Consider the following 17,605-nt stretch of genomic DNA (forward strand, 5'->3'; position numbering starts at 1 on the left):
AGGAACACCCAGATAGAAGTTTGTGGTTCTCATAATGTGATACTTGCGCCGAGGAGTGTGTATGTTCTACAAATGTTTCGATCAGTCACTCCAAACACATTAACATCCTAGATGGTTTTCTGCAAGGCTGACAGTTGGTTTAGCTAGGGAGTCCTCGATATACGCAAGGTACGTGAGGCCCAAATCCGTAGATGAGACCAAAAGGATGTCACATAGCCAAGAGGAGTGGTAACCCACTTCTCCTCTTTCACTTCTCAAGGGTATAAAGTTCCTTGAGGCTTAGCCCGAATGACAAAATCTTGATCCCAAGAGAGGTGTCTTTCGATTCACCTCCCGATTCTTATACTCCGCCGGAACGCTGGAGTTGAGGTCGTCCAAGCGGTGATGAAATCCCCAAGCAGGCCTCCTAAAAAGAAACAAAGTTTTGGATCCTAATCTTATGCACCCAAGATGGCCTCGAAAGACGACAAGGGGAGAGAAGACTTGGATGACCTTGGGCTAAAAAAACACGCTCGTTCTTTTACCAACTGACTCTTATGTGTGCTAATCTAGACTTTGCAAGCACTCATGTTTAAGAGACAATGTTCAATTCCAACTTGAAGTGCCAACAAAAGTAAATCGATCGAAGAATGCAAACAATAAGAAGAGTTAGGGTCAACAAAAGAAAACTCGCACGCCCGGAGGCCCTCCACATCAAGTATCGATTAATTTTCCTTAAGGCATTCAAGATTGAGTGTGAGTTTGTTTTAAGCCCAAAACAAAAGTGTGTGAGATTCAATTTCAAGCGTGTGCCCGGAGGCTCTCCATGTCAGTTGTTGTTAAATTTTAGTGCCCAAACTTGAAGTGTGATCGATTTAATCTAGAGTTTTGGCCATTTAAGAATTTTGATAAAGTTAAAGCAAACGTTCAAAGACCAAGTGAGTGAGTTAGATTGTGGAACATTTAACACCTTTTTCAAGTAGACCCATCCCCATAAATGGCGCTGAGATTGCAACCAATGGTTAATATTTGATGGGTGATTAGAAAAGAGGTGAGTCCAAGGAACTACTCAAATTGATTTTTGTAAATTTGTATTTTAACTTAACAAAGTTTCTTAAATGTCCAAAAACCAAACTTTACCTAGATTGCATGTGGAAAAGAGATTTGTTTTGTTCAATTTTAGAAGCTCCAAATGAAGTGTTTGATATTGCAATGGTTAATTGATCCTTGGCATTCAAGATTGGATTTGTTGTTTTAAGCATGCATTCCAAGGAAAATTGATTTTAATCCATGACATTCAAGAGTGTGTTTTGAGCAACATTCATTCAATGGAAAATGTGTTTAACCATTCAAGTTCATTTTTTTAGCAACATGCATTCAAAGACAAATGGTTAAACATTCAAGTTCATTTTTTAGCAACATGAAAACTTGCAAGAAACATGGTTAGTGGTTCCATATGTGCTCCAACCTGTAATGAGACAAAAAAAAGCAATTTAGTTAGTTAGCCAAAATCTTCAAAAAATGAGAGCTTAACTATGGGAAAATTTTTTAAAACTTTTTTTGCTGTTTTTTCTATGCGTAAAAATGCTTAAAATGGTCTAAATCCTACGGAACCACTAAAAGTCAAATTTTGATTTATAATCCTTTTTTTTAAAAAAAAAAATTTAGGCTACAAAGTGCAGAAATAATAAAGCAGAAATGTAACATAAGCAAGCAGAGAAGACAGTCTGTCAAGCGGAGACGCCAAAATATGAAGACGCTGAAATACAGAGACGCTAGTATTCGAAGAGGACAAAACAGATTTGCAGCACAAAAAACAGGTGACAAGCAGAGACGCCGATTTGCGCAGATGCGGATTTTCGCAGACGACGATTTGGATTGGCGGTGGCAGAGACGTCGATTTGCGCAAACGCGGATTTTTGCAGACGTTGATTTGGATTGGCGGTGGCAGAGACGTTGATTTTGCGCAGACGCGGATTTTTGCAGACATTGATTTGCGCAGACGCGGATTTTCGCAGACAGAACAGGTTGCAGACGCCAAAACTGCGCGAAAAACGTTGAAAAACGTGAATTTTTTTTTTAGATGGTATTTCTTCTTCCTAAGTGCATTCTTTAACCTGCAAAAACAAGCAAAACACCCTCACAACACACTCAAACAACAACAAACATTAGATGGTTAGAAAAAATGACATATAGATGAAAATAGATGATTAAATGACCCATAGTGGGGTCCCACCGGGCGTGCCAAAATGTAGAACAAGAATTAGTATGCAAAGAACATTAACAAATAAAGTAAACATTCACAAACCAAAAACTAAATTCACATATATGCTTAGACAAAGAAAGAAAACAAGAAGTGCAAACCTCACAAGAGAAAGCACTCCATGCTTTCTTGATTTTGTAGATGTGTCCTTTTGCTGTGGATGTATGCTCAAGATGCTCAAAAGCTGCTTCAATGGAGATGGGTAATGGCAAATTGGTAGCTTTGTGAGCTCTCAATTTGGCATTATAAGGGTATGGTTGATGGCTTTGGTTCTCAAAATAGCATGGTAACTTTAGCTCAAAGATTGTTGATGAAATGGCTTGGGATGGGATTCAATTTATAGGCTAAGGGGTAGAGGGATGGAGGGCTTAGATGCAAGGATGGATGAAGGCTTAAGGAGGGCTAAGATGCACTCAAAGGGGAGCACATGGATTGTGCTTGTTTAGCACCAATGGGAAGGTGACACTTGTCACAAGGAGGATGAGTGTGAGAGGGTAGGGTGAAGGGTTGGTTAAAGGCATGATGAGTGGGGTTGAGTATGTAAGAGGGATGTAAGAGGAATGAGTGTGGAAGAGGGAAGAGTGTGGAAGATGGGTGTAAGAGTCATGAGTGGGCTTGTAAGAGTCTTTTATGTTTTGTAAGAGCACTCATGACTTAGTGGTTGGGTTTTTTTGAGGGGAGACTTTGGTTTGGATTAGGAAAGTCTTAAACTTGTTTAAGGAATGTGACAACATTAGGGGGTGGATTAGGCTTGGGTTTAGGATTAGATTAGGGATGTTAGAGATGTGCAAGTGGATGGCATTAATGAGGGTGGGTGAGTTAGTGGCTAAGCTTGGTTAGTATGGGTGGATGGGGTGGATTAGGCTAAATGGAGGATTAGAGATAGGTTATGGGTTTTTGAATTTGAGGATTTCATTTATCAAATAGATTTATTTAATAAATGGGGATTTTTGGAGTTAGATAGGAGAAAAGGATTTAATTGATAAATAATAGATTATTTGATTTATCAATTAGGACTATAGATGATTAATTAAATTAATCAACTAGGGATGGCAAAGGATTAATTAAATAAGAATTTAATTAATGATGCCTTTAGAGATGGTTAAATTAGATTACCAAAGCAGTGTAATCAAATTTAGGTGTCTACAAGAACAATAACAGAATTGATGCATTAATTTTTTGTTTCTTGCATGACATGCCAAGAACTGAATCATCAAAGCAAATTGATTACAGGGAGAAGATGTATTCTGCTAGGCCATAGGCTCCAATATGCTAATCTAGATGCCATTGTACCCTCAATTACAATTAGGCTTCTTTAATGCTAGCCAAAATTGGAAGGTGTTACACCTGCCACTTGCTAATGCTTTCCACAATTGCATTTCATGATAGAAAATTTCTTTACCAAATATCACCTTTTATTTTTATTTATTTATTTTATAATGGATGAGGTTGTGGAGTTTGACCATTAAAGTTGCTTGAGTAACAAAGGCCCTATATAAACTCAATTATTTCTTAATGTAAGGACTCAATTATTTGAAATGTTCATGTTTGCAGATTGTCTCATGCCTAAAACAAGTTAGTTAACATCTCAAAACTACAATTCACCTCTAACAAGAAACTTTCAGCCTTTAAGGAGGGAGCAACAAATGTTAGGTATTTGGTTTGCTTAGATCTTTAGCACCCCATTGTCCAAGACAAGTTCACAAAGGACATATCTATTATAAATTAATTGAAGCAACACAATTTTATTTTAGTTTGTTGTGAATTGATTGAAGCAATGGTTGTACACAATTTAGTTTTGGTTCATGTTATCAAGAGATAATTCTGTATCGATATGGTTTTGTAAAAAAGTCTTGTAAACTCTGTCAATTTTTTCTATCAACATCACCAGTGGTAAGGTAAGGAAAAAAACAACACGAAAATCATACATAAGCCTTCATACTAAATGCAAACCCTAAGCAACCAAAACTCCATTTAGAAAATCAAATTAGACATGAAGGGAGAGGTTTAATTTACGGTTTGATAACCCTAGAATCACCAAGGTAGATTGGCTTTAATGCCTTATTTTAAATTAAACAAAGTTTTTGTCTCATCCTTTGGAGGCCACACACAATAGTAAATACCATGATCAAAGCTCAAAACAGTGCAAGAAAAAAGCCGAGTTTCTTGAAGTTATAGAAGAAAGTATTACAAAAGTTGGATAAAAAACAATGTGAACTATAAAATGCTATTATTTTTTAGCATAAGAAAAAACACAAAACTTAACCCAACTTTGGATTGAAGAACAAGTTTATTAAATAATTCAACAATGAGAGCCAATCAATCTCCAAATTCAAGAGTAAGCAACGAATAAAACATTCTCTGTACCTTTAAATGCAAATAAAAACTTTAAGCGATCATTATAAGTACTCTATCAAAATCTCTACCAAAAAAAGGCAACCTCAATTCGAAACGAAAGGATCAAGCACCTTATAATTTCACTCCAAGTAGTATATTGTTGTGAAGGAATGTGTTGGAGACTGAATCTTGAGCGAGAATGGTCATTCCTTTCCGCTAATAAGGAAATACCCCTCGATGCTGTCGATGTAAAAGCAGTAGGCAAAGGCCAAGTCCGTTTGTCTACACAAAAAACCCACTACAACACACCAGTCCCTTGCCACCACCTGCCACAATCTCCCAAGGTTTTGATTTTTAGTAGAATTTCTCGTGGAAGGAAAAAAAGACTACTTGGAATAAGGGCCTCTACCATTCAAAAAACTAGAATTTTGATACAATAAATTACATTTAATCAGTAAAAATAAATGTGTTTAATCAGTGAAAATGCGTTTAATTAGTGAAAATTAATGATCTATAATTTTGTGAAAATATTTTCCCATTTTCATAATTTCCAACATAAGATTTAGAACTAGGAGTCGCCCGAAAGAGAGGGGAGAGGCTAAAAGCACGTAGTAAGCCATCTCCACGCTTTTGCAAATGATCCCATGTATAGACACGTTTTCACTCCTCACAAAACCAGAACGACTTTAAGCCTTCGGTCCCGTCCCACCTTGAAATGTTCTCTTGGCAACGCCGACCTTTAAGCATCCAATGTGATCGCCACATGATATTTTGGGGCACGTGGCAAAATGCGGGGACTGCATCCCATAGTATATAATTTTTTACATAATTTCCACTTTATCTCTTTTAATTCGTCCACAAGTTTCTTTCTCTATCTAGGAGTTTAGTCTTTTCCTCGGAAAAAACTGAAAAAAGCAGACCTAAAGATATTTGGGCTTCGTGGGAAGTTTGCTCTGTCTTTTTCTCTTAGGGTTTTGGAGGTTCCTATTGTATATCGCGAGGATTTGCAGATTATTTTCTTGAAATTCTAGGGTTTGGAATCCCGATTTCATTTGTTACAAGGGTTTTGGAGATCATTTAATCAGTAACGAGGGTTTCCGATTATTTATTTTTATTTTTAGGGTACAAAAATGATGCAGCCAACTCAAGGAATGGTCCCTCCTCCCCCTCCTCCGATGGCAGGTCCCGCGATCGATCCCCAACAGCAGCAATGGATGATGATGCAGCCACAGCTGCAGCCGCAGCCGCAGCCTCAGCCCCAAGCCCCACAAGCCGCAGGGCTTTGGCCTCCGCAGCCCCAGTTACAGCCACAACCTCAACCTCAACCTCAACCTCAGCAATACGCGCAGCAGTATCCACAGCATTATCCACCTCAGCAGCCATCTCAGCAGATGCCACACCAGCCTACATCTGCTGAGGATATAAGAACTCTCTGGGTCGGGGATTTGCAGTTCTGGATGGACGAAACTTACCTGCACAGTTGCTTTGCCATCACTCAAGAGGTATGCCTTCATAGGTTTTGAATTTTTTTTAAAAAAACCGTTCCCTTTAACTTTGGAATCTCATTACATTCTTAGGGTTTAGTATGGTCTATATGTTGGAGCACTTTAATTCTTAGTGTTTATTGCATTTGCTTTCTCGGGATGTTATTGTTGTCAGGGCGTGATTTGAACTATTTAGTATTTGAATTCCTAGATTTCTTTCTTTCATCTTCTTTCATTTTTTGATAATTTTATCTACACCGATCAGTTTTGTTTAAAAGGTTACTTATGTTTTTTCTCTTTTTGAAAATTGTTACGCGGAGTTAGTGCGAGTTTGAGTGTGTTTGTGGGGTGTTTGAGCGTTCAAATTGAAAACACCATGTCTGAAGCTGAGTTATGTTTACTTTTTAAGGGCTTTAACCAGTTCGTCATTAATAACTGTCAATCATTGTCACTAATTTCTCTACGTTATCATAAGCAAAAATAATGTTTAGATTGGTTTTTTGAGGTTAAAAGCGTTTTTAACAGGTTGGAGCTGGTTTAATAAAACTTCGCATTCGGCTTTGACAAATCACAACTATAAAATTTTCCCCGTGGCTGGTATTTTTTCAAAGCAATATCATAGATAGTATCAGGATCAAAGATTTCTTGGATTTGATCGGTTTGTTAATACCTTCATTGTTTTATATTGTAAATTTCATTTTTTCCCTCCAGAATTATGATGGACACTTTATGGATTTTCATTATTTTATTGTGAAAACTTTTAAAGTGTATCGGTTACTTGGACCATGCTATTGCTGTATTACCTGTAATGAATATGCAAACATTGCCCCATGGCGACTACTGTTATTCAGCTCATTTCCAATGTCCATTCAATGGAGTGTTTGCAATGATAAAGTAATACGCATTAAACTTGTCCAGTCACTTGTTGCAAGAATAACATAAAAATTTAGCTCAACTTTCATTTTCGAGTTTGATAAATCTACATCAATAATTGTCAAAGTTTTGTCATGCGGATAGGTCTTTTCTAAACTATTTTATAGAAAATGTATTTTGTTTGTGTCCAGATAGAGAGTTTACAAGCTTTCTTTTGGGCAGTGATCCTTTTCAATAGATAACAAAGGTGTATCTACTGCTAATTGTTAAATTTATCTCAGAATATAAGACAACTAGTAAAAAGGAGCCTAAAAGATGCAAGAGACACATAGAATTATCCTGGAAAAAACCTTTTATAATGAAGGGACAAACCCAGCCACACAACAAAATATTACTTTATTGATTATCAAATGTTCAAGTGGACAATGTCTTTTGCTTGATGTGATACATATAACAAGAGGGGAGACACTTGACAATACAACTGAAGGTCTCTTGAGTTTCTCAAAGTAAGACTGTATTTTCAAGTACAACTCTTTGTATTTCCATGCCTCTATGCATGTTGTATGACACGTGTCTTGATATTTAATATTACAATTATTATAGTGAATTACCTCTTCAGCTGAAGGTGGCCATAACGGTATTAATGCCCAGAGATAAAGATCTCTATTGCAGCTGCAACCTCCAACACTAATATCATGATACAAGTCTGGAAGGGTTGTGAGAAAAGGAAATATACAATACTTGTGTGCATTATTTGTAATAATTATCCTAGTGTATTTCTTGGCTGCTTGTATTCTTTTTGTATATAAGCACATATATCCAAGGTGAAGGCAACTGATAGAACTATTTTTGGTACGTGTACTTTTATTGTTAAGCCTGGGCATTGTCTAGCAGTAATTTTGAAAGCATATGTTCTCAATGATTGAGTTTGAATTCTTGAAAAGTAATATTGATTATTTTCACTATTCAGATTTCCTCATTCTGTTTCTAAAATCAGTTTATGTAACAAAAATTTCACTTTTTATGATCAACTCTGTTGTTGGATGGTGTTTTTTTTAATCAATTTGGTTATGGGGTCTGATCAGCTGGTGTGAATAAGCGGTGCTCATTGTGTTGAGTACACCATCGGTGCACCCCTAAAGACTAATTGAGGTAATGTTGGTTGTTTTAAAACTGACGAGGTTGGAATCATTGCCCATAAAATTTTCATAGTATCCTTTTGAAATATAAAAGAAAAACTCTCTTTGTGCATGTTTCTAAGAACTCTTAGCGTCTGAACTGCAATGCAATGATTCAGTTAGATTTATTTTTAAGCTTCACTTCTAACTGAGTTTCTCTCCAAATGAATGCAAGAATAAATTAGTTGTAATGAGTTGATTGAATAAGAGTTTAGTGCTATGTTTAAGTTAAAATTATGTTGGTCATGTCTTGTTCTGTTAAGAGTTCTTTTTTGGTTCAAAATATGTTTCTGAGTAGATGTAGTACTCATTGCAAACCAAGGAATTTGTGCAAAGATATATAGATTTAGGGATGGAGCAATTTGTCAATCAAATAAGAGGTTAAAACTACATTTTTGTTAAATTTATACTGGTCATAAATTGTTCTGTTTAGTTTTTTTGGATTAAATTATCCCTCCGAGGAGCAATGTTGTTCATTGCAGCCCATGGTATACGTGCAAAAAAATGCATGCATGTGGCAATTTCTCTTCCAAAATTTGATATTTGTCTTTTGGGTGCTAGGGGTAGTAGTGAAAGCTATATTGTAGTTTAATAATTTGTATATTGGTTTTAGGATGTTATATTTGGTTAGAAAACTATCTGAAACAGTTGCCTTACCTCTTGGTAAAGCATACCATGTTCTGAAAACATTATCTTAATCATTCTTATTATTTCTTTGGTACAAACCCATCTTAATGTGCAACTGCTATTATGCAATGGCCATGACAGGTTGCTTCTATTAAGATTATCCGTAACAAACAAACTGGACAATCAGAGGGCTATGGTTTTGTGGAGTTTGTAAGTCATGCTGCTGCTGAGAGGGTTCTGCAGTCCTACAATGGTATTCAGATGCCCAATACAGAACAACTTTTCAGGTTAAATTGGGCATCATTTGGTATTGGAGAAAAACGTCCTGATGTAGGACCTGACTATCCTATATTTGTGGGAGATTTGGCAGCCGATGTCACAGACTACTTGCTGCAAGAAACATTCCGATCTCGATACTCATCTGTAAGAGGGGCCAAGGTTGTAACAGATAGGCTCACAGGTCGGCCTAAAGGATATGGATTTGTGAGATTTGGAGATGAGCATGAGCAAATTCGTGCAATGACAGAAATGAATGGAATATATTGTTCATCTAGGGCCATGCGCATAGGCCCTGCGACGACAAAGAAGGCTACTGCAGTTGCTCCACAGCAGTACCCAGCAAAAGGTATATTTTTTAGTATCTGTGGTAATTAAGCAATTTGTGCAATTTGATTGCAGATGTTTGAATTGAATAAGCTTAATTTCATCACAACTGTTTTGAGTGTTAAGTGAATTATATTCTCTTTTATCACATGACTAATAGGTAGACGACTCGGCTGTTTTTCAATATAGTGATTTTCTTGTCATGTTGAATCCTTTTGGCCTCATACATTCATTTTTGAAAATGTATATTAAATTTGGTGAGGTGCAGTGAGACACATCTGGAGCTATTCATATTTACACAATTCAACATATATAAGCTTCATACTCTTTATGTTTTAGCCAGAAGAGAAACCACATGGGTTGCTTCTGTTGATCTGCAAAGTCATTTCCTTCCTATTCATTTCCTTTCCTTTTTAATATGGGCAAATTTCATTGGAAATCATAAGAGTTAAAACTTATAAAACTGGTTTTGTCTCAAAGCAGGATGCCAAGAGGCTCTGTGCAGTTAGGGGCCTGGACCAAAATTCAGCACAGAAAAGCAGCCCTTTTAGTGGGTGGCCTCATTTAGGTCAGTTTTCCTGTTTTATGTAATGAACTGTTATTCTGTCCTTCATTTGACAATTCTTGTGGCATTTCATGCTACACTCGACTGTTCTTTCTTGTAAATTTGATTTGTCGTCAGCCTCGTTAGTTTTCCTTTTCCAGAATCCAATTTTATATTTGTTTTCCATCACTTTCTGTTTATATTGGTAATTCCTTTGCTTCAAGCATTAAGTTTTACTCTTTATTTCTTTTCTTGAAATGCCAATTTAGAATTCTACAATTTTTGAGGGTTTCCATTTGTTGAATGTTTTATATACATTTCAGCTTTTGTTTTACATGAATTATGCTAGGGCACAGGTGGTGCCCTAAAGTTGTTGTGAGGGTACTAATGCAAAGTCTGACTCTGGAAGCTTGTTCATTTTGAAAGGACACACTGATCACTTGCAATTAAGGACAGCCTATCATCGCCATTTTGCTTAATTAACACGCTTACATTGCATTCAACATGCTTACTTTGTATACAAACCTTTCTGTAGCAAAGTCCAATTCATAATTCTTACTTTAGGGTAACACTTTTCACTCACAGGTATATTAGTTAAATTGAAGATGACTTGTTACTGCCATTTCTTGTTTAATCAATTTGTGATATGCCTACATCGCATGAAACATATTTCTCTCTAATTCCAGTGTTTGTAAGCATTCGTCTACCTTAGGTGGTTGTTCACTTGGCTTCAGTTATTTGCTCACACTTGGGAAGTGTGGGGTAAAAGTATATAAATCAAATGTTGGTAAATAACTCCAGTGAATATATTATTAGAGTTTTTATGAATTTCTTTTCATTTAATTCAATTGTAGTAAAATTTTAATATCTTGGGGCTAAGAAACTTTTTAGGGGGTTGTACTAAGAGTGCATTAACAAAATATTGATAAATAACTCAAGCAGAAGGTTATTTAAAATTCAATGTCAGTGAAAGCTTCCATTACATTCTATATTGCAATGCTGGAATATGTGTTGATTCAATGAAATTTAATTCAATATATTTGTTTCTTTAAATGCCTAACTATTTTATATTTCTTTAAATGCCTAACTATTTTATAATACTGGATTAAGTGTTGGTTCTGTAATAATAATACTTAATTCAATGTATTTGTTACTTTAAATGCTGTTTAATTGTGCAATGTCTATATTGTATTGTTTATCTGGTTGAAATTGACATAGCTCTTTTTGGTTACTAATTGAATCTTCATCTCTTATTATAGTTGCTGTGAGATATATGTTGAACTCTTTCAATTTTAACAATCAATTGATGTTTCAAACTTTGACCTAACTTCAATGCATGTGGAGTTTTAAGAAGAAAATCACATGTAAAATTGGGTTATAGCAGATATTGTTGAACATTTTGGAACTACTTTATTTTTTCAATTGGTGAGCTGTACTTGTCATCTAGTGGTGGACATTATGCACCATTAGATATGCAATTAATCTTTACAATATCGTATTCTACTCTTATTTTTACGACTTTCTTGTTTAAATCACTAACTAGTCAGGTTCCAGTCAACTTTGTTTACCGTCTGGTTGACATGTTTCCATTTATACATAGTCAGATTTGATATTATGACATGTGGGGTTATATATTAATAACATTATTATATATTATAATATTAATAACATTATTGTATATTATAATATTAATAACATCATTTATCCAGAAGGCGAGAGATAGTATTATTAATTAGGTAGGAAGCCATTTAGCAAAAGCTTCCGGGATTGTTCTACCCTAGAACTGGGTATATGTAAACAGTGCTTGTTCTATTTACCTGCTTTATCTCTTTTATTTTTGGAATTTTAATTAAAGGATTCAAACCATATTTAGTTTATACTTTTCTTTTTGGCAAAAAATTGATGAGCTGGAAAGCCTTGTTTTCCTTTAATTTCTATGGATTTCTTAGTTATTAGGGAGAAACAATTGCTTACATTTGGTAAGTTGGGAATTGGTGGATATTTTTTCAGAATACCATTTTGGACATGTCAGTTGTAATGAAATGCCTTTTTATGGATTGTATGTTTGTAATACATCTGATGTTGTTGATAATTGTTAATTTCTACGCTAGACCCAATCTTACTGAGCTGAATGCCATTTTTTAAGGAAGTGAGCTTACAGTGTTTTTATTGCTAAATTGTGGTGCTTTCTTTGTACTCTTGTTGGCAAAACACTTGTATGCTTGATTGAGTGCAGCTCCAGGTGGTGTTTGTTGTGATAGACAATGATATAGCATAGCGATTGCGAATCAGTATCACTTTGTCTCTTATTTCATTTTTATACATTTTCTGATCTATAAAGACTCAGCTAGTTTCACTTACACTTAATGTTTTGTGTTATGTTTGACTTTTTTTGTGCTTTCTCTACAGCTCCTCAAGTACCTACCCCTCAAATAGCTTCTGATAATGATCCAAACAATACAACTGTGAGTTCAACTTGCTATTGCCTTTTTGCATTTTGCATACAATTCATCTTGTTCATTTTTTATATGTTTATATTTGTTATTCTGCAGATCTTTGTTGGTGGATTAGATCCATCTGTTACAGATGAAGCTTTGAAAACTGTGTTTTCCCAGTTTGGAGAAGTTATACATGTGAAAATACCCATGGGAAAACGATGTGGATTTGTTCAGTTTAGTAGTAGGTACTAATTATTCTTTTAACTTTGTGGAGTATCATATTTATGTTAAATGTTCAGAATATGTATAATTGACAAAACTAAACTAAAATCTGAATTTTTTGGCTTTGTAATAATTGATGATCCTAAGTTATTTTTGATAGTAAATAATGTTTTAGAAATGGTCTTGTAGGTCATTTTAGTAAATTATCTGTAGAATTCTGTCATGCGTTGGTAAACCTTAAATTTTGTCTTTCCAGAGCCTGTGCAGAGGAGGCTATGATGATGCTTCACGGTACTGTTCTTGGTCAGCAATCAATTCGTCTTTCATGGGGACGGAGTCCTGCTAATAAGCAGGTAACTTTCTTTGCAAGGTGGTGTGTAATGAATTCTAATATGCAGTTCAAGTTAATGACATCTCTTTATGCCTGTTCTACCAGTCTGCGGGATGGAGCCAACCTCAACAACCGGATCCAAATCAGTGGAATGGTGCTTATTATGGATATGGACAAGGTTATGATTCTAGCTATGGTTATGCTCAACAGCCACAGGACCCAAATGTCTACGGTTATGGATCCTATGCATATGGAAACTATCAGCAGCAAGTAAATTAGTTCTACAGCATGCTTATGTTTAATGCATTCTAAATGTCTGTTATTGAACGTTACTTTATGCTAAAGCTATGTTGCTTTTTGTAGTTTTTGACCATACTACACTATTTGATAGTGTTACAGAGAAATTTAGGATTCTTGTATTGTTTTTTTCATGATTTTTTTAACGGTAGCTTTTAAATCCTTCATTATCAATATATTTGTGGACTATCTTTAACTCAGAATAGGGGTTTGCATAATGCTTGATTACATTGAGATTCCTATTTCAAGAGATTAGATATTTTGTGGGAATCGATTAAGGAATCCAATCTAGTTATTCTCTGAATCATCCTTTTCTATCTCGTTTGGTTTGAGTAAAGGAAATCCTAATTTCTTTTTAAAATAGTTGTACCTATTTTATTATATTGAATATTGTTGCTACTTGTTTAATTTCTTTATATTGTGGTGTATGCAATGTGGGGGTGAATTCTACTAGATTCTTGTTAGTTGAGAATTTTGCTGCGATAGTATATTTTCGTTCATCTCGAGTATGTTTATATTCACACTATAAATATATATGGTATTTATATAGCAGATATTCATACCTTCTCTAGTTCATCTTTATTGACTGTTGAGTTCTGAGTCTTGACAGTTGAATTTCAGTTTTCGAACCTAGGTTGCCAAATGACGGGGTATTATTAGTGGCACTTGTACAAGAGATTGTTTCATGTGTGTATTTTTAAAAATAGTTGACAGGAATAATAAGAGACATTTAAAAAATATAATTTTACAGTTTATAGAAAATATCATGACATTAAGCTTTCAACACTGCAAAACCTTTGCACAAGACTATTAACAAGTAGTCAATGAAAAACATTCAGGAGAGAAAAGCAGCTAAGAGTTCAACAAGAACCTCAGGGCCCGTTTGGTTGCAGGCATAGGAATGGAGAATAGGAATGCATATTGGAAAGTAGGCAATGAAAAACATCCAGGAGATTAAAGCAGTGAAGAGTTCAACAAGAACCTTAGGGCCCATTTGATTGCAGGCATAGGAATGGAGAATAGGAATCCATATTGGGAATAGTAATGGCTATTTCAGTAACAGAGATTTTTTGCAATGGGTTATAAGCTCATTTTAGAGGCAAAATGAGAATATGTATTCCTATTCCCTATTCCAATTGACGAACCAAATAAAAAATAGAACATGTATTTCAAATTTTTCTATCCTATTCCAGCAATGAAACAGGCCCTAAACATTCATCTAATTAAAAGTAAAAATAGAATTCATTAACTATGGCAAAGTGTACAACAGAACTGAGGTGTACAACAGCACTGATGGCAAGAGCTAAAATCAACAAGTTAAATCTTTCACCACTGCAAATCTTGCTACTATTCTGTTTGATTTGTTTATTTTTTCAGCTAGAAATTGTAAAAGCCTACAAGTTTTGAGTATGAAATATCTGCTTTTGCTATTTGTAGATGGAGGTGGCCCCTGTTGGTTGTATACTAAATTGCAGGGATGTCTTTTGATGAGTAATAATTGGAAATCGTTTCTTTTATGTGCTCCTTGGAGCGAAATTCCAACTTCTCCCTTTATGTACACACAACAGTGGATGGGGACAAAACGAGAACTGTCAGTGTAGGTCCAGCTTTTGGTCTAGGGAATACCTTTTAAGATAGTATTTTCTACATAAGGCTGGATTGAGTGGCATAATTCAGAGTATTTTCTACATAAGGCTGGATTGAGTGGCATAATTCAGAATATATTCAAGACATCTGTAGTTTATATTAGTTATCTGGCTGTCTACACTATACGGTTCTTAGATAGGGGTAAACTTTATCGTAAACTGATCGCTTAAAAAGAATCTGTTGTAAAGGAACAAGTAATGAAGACACAGATCATATCAGAGAAACGTTTTTAAATATTTGGCACTATTAAAACTTTTACTGTTTGGCTATATTAAGTTTGCTCGTTTGAAGCTTTTGTTTTACATTTTGAAAGAATTGTGTATCTACCATGTGGCTAGTTTCCTTGATCCATTTTTTACAGTAGTTCTGTACTCAACATGTCTCAGTAATTGTAGAATATTTGTCATGAACGGGTCGGATTAGCTAGATCAAATTGCAGACGTCTATAGGCACCTTGTACAAATATTGTACTTGATTAGAATGATAATATTTAGCCTGAATTTCTGACCGGGGAAAGTGTATAGCTTTCAGAAAAAACTACAATTAACAGTTAGTAGAATACATTTTGGTAGAAAATAATGTTTAGAATCTCTAAATTGTTTAGCTTGCCACCTTGCACCATGACAATGAAAATACCTTGCACCATGACATAATAGAATATATTTTGGTGGAAAATAATGTTTAGAATCTCTAAATTGTTTAGGTTGCCACCTTGCACCATGACAATGAAAATACCTTGCACCATGACATAATAGAATATATTTTGGTGGAAAATAATGTTTAGAATCTCTAAATTGTTTAGCTTGCCACCTTGCACCATGACAATGAAAATACCTTGCATCATGGCAATGAAAGTACTTTGCACCATGAGATTGTTGGATATCAGGATAAACTCATCATATGACAAATTGCTTAGATTCATCTTCATTCTATATTTGTTATGTCTCATTTTTGAGTTTATTCAACACTGCTGGTGTTAAAGATCAATATTATCATTTCTATGTGAAAATTTCTGCACATCTCCACAATTTTGTGTGTATTTTTAATGCATTCTACATTGGACTCATGAATCTTCTGATATATCACTTAAAATAGACTTCATAAATTGTGTTGTACTTCTAGGAATGATCATATATTGTACTTCTAGGAACGATCATATTCGTATTAAGTGTTGCAAAATTGCAAATGTAGATGAAAGTCAACATGATTTCGAAAGCGAGTTTGAAATGCTAGTTAAGTGTACAAAATACAGGCAAGATAAATTTTTGCATTTGAAAATTCTTTTTTGAAAATTTCAAACAAATCACTTTTGTGTTTTATCTATTTAGTATTGATGTGCAATTTTCTTACCTGAACAATGTGTCTTCTATTGGAAGAAACATGAGTTGCTGCTTTAATATTCAACAATCAATTTTCTTACATTTTTAGAAATTCTATCCTTTCAAGGAAGCCTACAAAAATTACTTTAGTTTTTAATAAGATTTAATGCATTTGTCAAAATTTGAAAAATTACTTTGTGTTTTTAATAAGATTTAATGCATTTGTCAAAATTTGAACCGTTGTTTATCATAGTCCTCAATGTATTTACCTACAACACTTAAATTAACTACTCGATTTGTGTTAATAAAATTTAATGCAGATTTCAAATTTTGAACTATTGTTTCTTTTAGAGGATCTTTAGAGCTTTTGTTCACACCCAATGACTTTAGGCCATAACTTATTTCTGTTTTCCCAAATAATTAAACAAATAATTATGTTTTACTAGGAGATTATGTAGTTTGATTATATTTTTTTAAGATTTAGTTTGTCAAGTACCATGTACCATATGTACAAATGATTCAATTTCTTTAAAAAAGATTCTTCATCCATCTCCATTAAATCTTTAAGCCAAAAGAAAAATTTGTAGATTTCTTACTATCTCCATTAAATTTGGAATTCCAAAAATTATTATCAACTTCAATCAATTGCTCTTCACCTATAAAACTATAATAAGATGAATTAGTTGTATTCATTAAATAAATGATTAAATACATTAATAAATGTAAATTAAATAATTGAAACACTTATCAAACAATAAAAAATAAAAATAAAATCAAATGATTTGGAGTATATTATCATTTTTAAAAATTAAAATCAATGTTCGAGTTCTTTTTTCTTTTTATTTTAAATGGTTTAAATCAAGTTTTAATTTTTTTATAATATAAATGATTTAAATGACTAAATAATTCATTTAAGATATAAATTAATTTAAATAATTCATTTGTATGACATAAATGATTTAAAAAATGTAATATCTTTAGATTAAAAAATTAAAAAAAATTTAATTAAAAATTTATTTGAATAAAATAATGTATTTACATCAAACAATTAAAATAAACATACTTATTGATTTATTTTATTATTTACATAGAAATATACAAATAAATAAATTTAAGAAAAAAAAAAGTTAAACAAATTTAGAACATTTATCAAATAAAATAAATTATTTAATTAAAATTTTAAGTGACTAAAAATTATTAATAAAAAAAAAAATCTATTTTAATAAATAGAAAACTAAGATTATGTTGAATCATCCAATGGTTAGTTGTACAAAGTATAATTCTTGTAGGTTTATTGATGCAAGAATATCCTTAGGATATAAGTTTGCGTCAACAAAAACTTAGGAATTTAACACATCTTGAGAGAATATTTTTGTCATATTCTTGGAATCTTTCTTTTTGGCCATTAGTGGTGTCGTCATTAGATAGTAAATATTTTAAAATATTACATTTCTTTGTTTAAA

General features: G+C 33.7%; 1 protein-coding gene across 2 annotated transcripts; it reads left to right on the forward strand.

Annotated features, from left to right (window-relative positions):
* The first annotated feature begins 5,432 nt into the window (after positions 1–5,432).
* On the forward strand, positions 5,433–15,057 carry LOC149553199 (polyadenylate-binding protein RBP45A-like). Of its 2 annotated transcripts, XM_089788689.1 has the most exons (7): positions 5,433–6,081; positions 8,883–9,366; positions 12,298–12,353; positions 12,441–12,571; positions 12,805–12,901; positions 12,985–13,149; positions 14,614–15,057. In XM_089788689.1, the coding sequence occupies exons 1-7, from the start codon at positions 5,710–5,712 to the stop codon at positions 14,662–14,664; spliced, it is 1,356 nt and encodes a 451-aa protein (XP_089644815.1). In that variant the 5' UTR covers positions 5,433–5,709; the 3' UTR covers positions 14,665–15,057. The 2 variants fall into 2 exon arrangements, with proteins under 2 accessions (XP_089644815.1, XP_089644816.1); XM_089788690.1 differs by lacking the exon at positions 14,614–15,057 and having other exon boundaries at positions 12,985–13,379.
* Positions 15,058–17,605: the final 2,548 nt, after the last annotated feature.

Source organism: Cupressus sempervirens, chromosome 6, assembly GCF_028749045.1.
Source record: "Cupressus sempervirens isolate cs-2001-9-10 chromosome 6, ASM2874904v1, whole genome shotgun sequence".
Taxonomy (NCBI): Eukaryota; Viridiplantae; Streptophyta; class Pinopsida; order Cupressales; family Cupressaceae; genus Cupressus; species Cupressus sempervirens.

Excerpts from the sequence above, each read along its gene's own strand:
- LOC149553199 (XM_089788689.1), top strand. The coding sequence starts at position 5,710 with ATGATGCAGCCAACTCAAGGAATGGTCCCTCCTCCCCCTCCTCCGATG. Across the intron at positions 6,082-8,882 it reads GCTTTGCCATCACTCAAGAG|GTTGCTTCTATTAAGATTAT; the intron begins GTATGCCTTCAT and ends TGGCCATGACAG. Across the intron at positions 12,572-12,804 it reads TTTGTTCAGTTTAGTAGTAG|AGCCTGTGCAGAGGAGGCTA; the intron begins GTACTAATTATT and ends TTGTCTTTCCAG.